Source organism: Notothenia coriiceps, unplaced genomic scaffold, assembly GCF_000735185.1.
Source record: "Notothenia coriiceps isolate Sejong01 unplaced genomic scaffold, NC01 NC01_scaffold00004788, whole genome shotgun sequence".
In the NCBI taxonomy this organism is placed as follows: Eukaryota; Metazoa; Chordata; class Actinopteri; order Perciformes; family Nototheniidae; genus Notothenia; species Notothenia coriiceps.
The window spans coordinates 7,962-15,477 of record NW_011337489.1 but is presented as its reverse complement, the minus strand read 5'-3'; the positions used below and the strand labels follow the sequence as shown (position 1 = coordinate 15,477).

Genomic DNA, 7,516 nt, shown 5'->3' with positions numbered 1-7,516 from the left:
GCCACTAATTTAAATTGACTTCTGAGACTAAATGTCAAATATTCCCTGAATGATCACAGGGTGCAGGCAGTGCCAAAGGCAAAGTGATAAAAAATAACCAGAATCAAAAGCGTAGGAAAGCAGATCATTGATTTCTTGAGAGAAAACAGACACAGACCCATTGGTAGACACTCCAACGCTGCCATCTAGTGCTGATACTCAATAACAGAAATGCAGTTCAGCCTGTGAAGGGACAATCACAAGTTACACGTTTATTATCTAGCACACAATCTACCTAGCTTCACTATTGTCATTTCCATCGTAATGCATGATTACAAGTTTGAACTCAGTGACATTCGCAGAAAGTCAAAGGCACGTTGGGGGTGTTGACAGGACAAATGTCTGTTATATTGCTATTTTCTATAAATGGTGAGAAACTTGACTGGCAAGGCTGACAGGAAGTAGGTCAAAGGGAAATCAAGCATTTTCTGTATTGGTACCTCATCCAGAAGGGCTGCACATTTGATCAAAAGTGTAAACAAAATCCCAATATGATTTAAGTATTTTTAAGCAGCAGAGAAGTACCGCCCTACAAATTGTATTCTACAGACTCAAAAAAGCCTTTAGTTTGGTACAGATCCTGTTGAAAAGGAAAATCACGCAATGAGCATGTATTATGTGTTTTTTAATCATTCAATTATGATGAATCTCTCCGATATCTAATTGCCACATCAGTCAAAATAATCGTGCAGTCCCATCTTCCAGTTGGTATTTGATCGGCTAGACTTTCTTTTTTGATTTATTATAATAGTGCTTTGTTGTGAAACCACCTCATTCTATTTGATTCTTTTATTCGTTTTACTATTTGGTTGATTAATAAAAAAAATATATAATTTTGTTATGCTATTTATGGAAAAAATTGTGCTACCAGATTTAAATGCCTTTTTAATATTGTATTTATGCTGTATTTGTTCTCAAATGTCTTTTGCTTTTAATCTGTAAAGCACTTTGAAAGTTAAAGGCAACTAAGTTTCCCATGATCTGACTCACTAGTAGAGGTTAAGGAATCATGACATTATCTCGTATCTTTGTGATAACTATTTAATCATAATTCACATAAGGCCCCTTCTTTATAATCATAAAGTGAAAAGTATACAGTGTGTATTCTTTATATATGAACCATCAGTGTGAAGACATACTCATAATGCTGTCATCAGATCTTTTTGAAACTGGCTACTTAATAAGTGATTTTTTTCTATAGGTTGCTACCAATCATATTAGAGACATTTCGTTTTGCCTGACATTTCTGAGACAATCCGCTGGTTGAGTTTACTGATGGAAATGTATGTATGCAACTCCAAAAGAAAAGGTAAAGAAGACAAGTACTAAATACTATGATATATTCATATTATCATATATAAAAAGTGTTTTGTGTATAGTATGGTACATGTATGTAAAACCTGTTGGATATTTTTTTAAATGATCAAACCATGTATGATATAATACAGAAATATTGTTCTCTGACTTTGATTTACCCGATCACCGTTACAGAATATCGTGTATGTTGATTATTTTGAATGGATCAATGAATGGAGACTACCAAAACACAACATTTTAACAATAAAACAAAGTCACTGTCCAGGTCTTACTGCAAAGAAAATAATTTCCTGGAGCTTTTCTGGAGGATGGACTCATGAGTGTCATGCACTCACGACGGTGACTTTGTGGAAGGTTCTGGAAATGGCTTTGGGGCTTTTACTGTGTGAGAAAGTCGCCTTCAGCAGTTTAGTGCCGGGGCAAGCGGCCATGATGGTCACTGTCTTCTCTATCTTCTCGTCCTGCTTCAGGATAGCCATCCTAACAGAGAGAGAAAAAACTTTAATCTTTCCCCATTTCAACACACACAGGGACCCACTTAGAATATGATCAGAGCAGCCATGAATCAGAGATCAATTGTTGTTGTGAGATAGCCAAAAACTATTCTAATAGTTCTGTGTGTGTCGGCGATGAGTGTTGATTTATACTTCAAGTTATTCAAGATCTTTTACCATGTGGAGATTATTAAATGGGCCCTATTATGCTTTTTGGAGTTATCCCTTTCCTGTAGTGCACTATATATAAATGTTAGTGCATGTAAATGGTCTGCAAAGGCTAAAATCCCTGTGTTCCCTCCAGAGGGAGTTTCTCTCCCACACACTCCCCCTCTGCCTGAAACTCCTCCATTGGACCCCTCTGTTTACTTACGTAACATAGTGACTGTGGGTAGTGTCTGTTCTATCCACAATCACTTTGTCACACTTGCGCTTCTATTGGCCAGCACTCCAACACATTGTACGTGAAAGGCTGAGGAGTGGGACATCTCTAGGCAGCGGACCAATCACAACAGAGCCGGCCAGCTAACCAATCAGAGCAGACTGGGCTCTGGTTTCAGACAGAGGGTGAAAAGAGGTGCTGCAGCACAGGCAGTATGAGAAAAATAAAGACTGTTTGAACATTAAAGCATGGAGACATGTCACAGTAGAGGCAACAATTACAAATATGAACATTTAGGGCCCCTTCAAGCGAATAAAACAAATGCTAAAGCACAATGATCCCTCTTACAATCATCCCTCTACATGACTCTGCTGAATATCTTCTCTTTTTAGCAATCTTATTCCTGTCTGGGAGGGAAACATAAGATTAAATCTTAACACTACAATGGATTAAAAACAAATAAACAAATAAAGACAAATGGATATTAAAATGTGTTATTGATTATACATTGCAAAGACTTATAACATAATGAACTAGTGACACTGACAGAGAACCCAGAGAAAAACAGATTGTCTAAAAAATAAAAGGTTTCATAGATCGTTATTTTCATTCTGCACAATGGGATTGCACAACTAAATGCAGTTGCAGCTTTGTCAGAAAAACATATCAAAAGAAAAGAGAACATAACCAGTGTTACATTCCTGTAAGGCATTTCTCAAATTTGCATCAGGAGGAATTTAAACATCAGAAACAAAGGTGAGAGGTAAAAGCGATCACTGCAAAATGAAATCCCTCTAATAAAGGCTAAGCAGAACATGTGGATTTCAATAATGCCCACATGCCACAGTCAGCATGGGTTGGCTTGGGTTGAGATGGTCTCCGATTCAAGCCCCCGCATGGAGCAAATAGGCTAAGAAAGTATTGCAAAACCACATTTCTTTGTTTCTGCTGTGTTCATTACCGCTGATACACATTTGAAAACGTCCCTACAGGAAGGTAACATTGCTTTTGTTCTGTTTTCTTTTGTCGTGTTTTTCTTTTATAGCACAATAATGTATGTGTAAATTGGGCCTAATGTGTATAGGTCCAGTTTGTTTTTAATGTGTGTATTTGAACATAAAGGGGCACTATTTTTCTCCTTTTCAGGTTCATATTTGTACGTCGTGCTCCATAGTGACATGTCTCCATGCTTTAATGTTCAAAATGGTCTTTATTTTTCTCATACTGTCTGTGCTGGAGCACCTCTTTTCACCCTCTGTCTGAAGCCGGCCCTCATCATTGCATTTAATTATTAAGTGTTTTTATTCTTGTATTTCTCAACAGTTATTATTTATTTTTAGCTTGTTGTAGTTTGTATGTTTTTGGCTTTTTAAGTGTTTTTAAGTAAATGTCAATTTTATAATTAGTTTCTATTGCCATAGATTATAATGCTCTTAAAAAATGTAGTTTTTTTTAAATTAGATTTAAATCGTTACCTGCTTTGCCAATGAAGAACATTGTACTTTGAATTTGAATAATGGTTAGAAAGTCAGGAGGGGATCATTGCATGCATATATATTATTGCATTTAACGAGGATGACAGGTCCATACTTTAGCTAAACACGTTCAGATGTTATCGTTCTGCACAAACTGATCTGACAGCATTCCTCAGACACTGACACTACAGACCAACTCTTCATCCAGCTCACAGATAAAGGAAGGATATGTCTAACCCTCCAAGGTAACAAGGTTTCTTTCTAACGACACCTGTTCTTTGGCACAAGATGATTTATTGTGAGGCCCTTGTGTCAGACTCACCTGGATTCCTGTTTGCCTTGCAGCAGGCCAGACCCCTCTACTGTCAGCACGGCTCCATTCACACTATTGCTGCATGTGTTGGTGAAGGACACATGGGCTTTGTACTCCTTCTTCATCTGGATGCTGCCCCCTCCTTCAATCTGTGGAAGAGACACAGTAAAATGATGAGACACGAGACAACAAGCTCTGTGCAATAATTCTTTATAAATTATTCCAAAAATATTTTACAGTTTTTATTTTATTTTACAGTAGGCCTATAGAGTGGTGCACTAATGACATATTTTTTTTAGGTCAACCTGGAAGTTAGCACATGGCTCCCTACATACAAAGCAATGACATTTTACCATTGGACTTCTGAATGTTGCAAAAAATAAACTCTTTAGCAAACGTTTATGGTACATAGATGTTTTGTTCAGCAGGATAATCTCCAAATATTAATACCACAATTACCATTTATCGGCAGGAGTAAAAAGCTAATGCTGAGCTATAAACGAACTACATCGTCTGGGTGGTGGTGATGTGCACAACCGGGCAGACTTGTGTCATGTGATGACGTTTATAAGTTTATGTAGCAACCGCTGTTTTTATGACACATAGAAGCTCCGGATATTCACAAGTCGAGCATTTACTGACATATTTGGTCGGAGAACAAACAAATCTTGTAAGCCAGTGTTAACCACAGTCCTTATGTCAGGCATCTAACCACATTGGAACTGCAATCACAAGAAGTTCAAAGCTAATGTTATGCTGTTATAGACATTTTATTTATTGGGATAAAACCTTTGAGATGCACCATCTTGTTTTCAAGGGGGTCCCGAAAACGAGATGGTGCTATAAACAAACTACAGTCACAAGATTCACGTTACCACCGCTACGCTAACAGCGGCTAATGTTAGCCGTGATGATGTTTAGTCATCTCATTTATTCACTTGTTAGCAACCGCTGTTTTCTATGATATTGACTAACTTTGGACATTGATTCAAAAAACAGTTGACTTTGAGACGAGGGAACCAAAAAAATGCTGACTCATTTCCAGGTTTAGGACTCATTCCTGCTCCATTCTAATTATTATACAGTAGAGTGTTAAAATGTAAACTCTGTTTTATCTTATTCTATATTATATGTATATATTGTTGTTCCTGCAACTTACTTGCACCAATTTTTCTATTGCATTATTTTATGTATTTTTTATTTTATGTTAGGTATAATATATGTTGAGTATACCGTACACGGCAGCTATTGCACATATGACCTATAAAGCCTTTTAATGGAATTTGTCAAATGTAGTGGTACCAAACTATGGAAGGGTAAAAAAAAAGCTCCTACAAGACCATTTATCCACCTTTTTGTAACTGCTTTTCCCTATGTTTTAAAAATCTCTGCATTCTTGTTGTATTACTATATTGTTTTGTTGCACTGATAGTGACCTTTAGCATTACTATTGATTAGGAGTCAATGCAGGAGTACAAATCAAAAACACCAACATAAGCATACCACATACACAAATACTTAAACACTTCAAAATAACATTTCCTTCTTTTTTTATTATTATTTTTGCTTTATCATGTTTTGTTCTGTAAGTTTGTCATCACTTTGAATCCATATGTTCTTATTTATATTTATCTTGTATTCTCTATAACATTTTGAATTCCGCTCCCGCCCCACCTCAGCAGAGAGCTTCGGAGTGGGGTGCCCCGTCCTCCCGGAGCTGACTGGCCGTGGGAGGAAGCGTCCCGGTGGGACTCTTTAATGCAAGTAATGTGAGGCATACTTTCAATAAAAAAGATGATTGCATTTATCCCAGTCTAAATGTAATTTATTTCAACAATTCCACACTTCCACATAATGTTAACTGTAGGCTACTGATTCCCCACTCGCTGCCCCAGTTGTAACTCCAGTAAAGGAAGCAGCTAGTGGGCATGCGCAGGCGAGGGTAATAAACTGCAGGAAGTGCCATCAGAGTGCTCTGCGGATACAGGGGCATTATGGCCGGCGTGTGATTGTCATGAGGCACACGGCACTTAGCGTAAAAACTCAGGGTAATGCATTTTTTTGTTTGAGGGAGAATCGCATTATGGCATAGCGCGCGCCCCTGTTACGACCCGCCCTCTACTAGTGATAGAGACTCGTTGGGGAGACCCACAACATAAAATAAAACACATCAAACACGCAGCATTTAACGGTGATCATTTATTGTAACACAACCGTACTCACATGGCCAGCCGGCAAATGAACAAGGGCGCTGGAGGACAGGAAACAAACAAAAGGACAAGCGGGCCTGGGCCAGCCACACCACGGGCCGTAGGACCCAGAGCTTCCCTCCGCTACCCAGAAATCTAACAAAACCCTACGGGAGAAAACAAAGCCGCGAAAAACCTAGACTACCTGTTACTCCAGCGTACAAAAGACACAAAACACTCGGAACTAGAGATCCTGAAACAGTAGAAGGAGGAAGTCCACGGACAACGTCTTCCGGCATCAAGATCGGGAAAGAGAACTCTTCTCCTCCAGCTTCTGCTTTTCAAGTCCCCAGCTGAACGTAATTAGGACACCTGGGGGAGGCGGAGCCAGGGGCGGACCAGGTGTGTCTGTGCAGCAGGGGAGACAGAGAGACAAAACAGGAGGGGAGCACGTAACACGTCTTTTACAACCATTTACAAAACACACATCCTGTAAGATGGTGTAGCCCATGCTTAAAGTTCCACGGTTACTGCGAACAGAGTTGAATTAATACATCGACGTGTATGATCTAGAGGTTAATTTCGCTCCAAGGTTCTCCAGAGGATACTGACGTACTCATACAACCTACGCTTACGGTGACTACTAGGTTGGACAACACTCCCATGTTTCTTGTCTTAGTTTTGGCAATGAAATGCGCTGGCAGAGAGGCGGAGCACGCGCGGTCTCGACAATTTGAGCTAGTTTTCTTGCACAAGGTTACGTAATTTTGCTTATCTTTTTTTGCGCCGGCCGACTTCCGCAGAAGGACTGGTACGCGCATTAATCTGTCCCTTTCAAAGACCCGTATGAAACTTTAATAATATTTGGATTACGGTAAAAAATACGTTTTAGCGTCCGCGCACATCGTGGTCTCCCGGGGGCTCACGGCACGGTGAGGCCAGAACGTCACTCGTCACCGTCAGCGGATTGGTGCGAGTGTGATGCGATTCCTGAACTTTTATCTCCAGCAGGAAGCGGAGCCTCGAAGAACCGAAGCTCGCCCGAATCCTTGTTCTAAAGACTGGGGGCTGCAGTTGGGAGCTGTTTGCTCCTTTAGTTAGTGTTCTTTATGTACAGTTTAGGTCCGTCCCCTATGCGTCTCTATATATATATATAGGTGAACGGATTAGACGCAAAACATAAACAGGCGGTTTGTATGTTACAGTGATACAAGGACTGATAAGTTATTGTGGGGAGACAACACTTTATGTTACTACAGTATATATTCGGCAAATTATTCGCACGTAATATATAGGACCGAAAATAT

At 39.4% G+C, this 7,516-nt stretch overlaps 1 protein-coding gene across 1 annotated transcript in view; it reads right to left on the bottom strand.

Moving 5' to 3' along the window:
* Positions 1-953: 953 nt before the first annotated feature.
* LOC104942549 (protein-glutamine gamma-glutamyltransferase Z-like) overlaps positions 954-7,516 on the bottom strand; it is a 13,251-nt gene continuing 6,688 nt past the window's right edge. Inside the window, exons 3-4 of the mRNA XM_010767778.1 lie at positions 4,030-4,169; positions 954-1,836 (exon numbers count right to left, since the gene is read on the bottom strand). Coding sequence (XP_010766080.1) covers positions 1,680-1,836; positions 4,030-4,169 — 297 coding nt within the window. The 3' untranslated portion in view covers positions 954-1,679. The remainder of the gene's footprint in view (positions 1,837-4,029; positions 4,170-7,516) is intronic.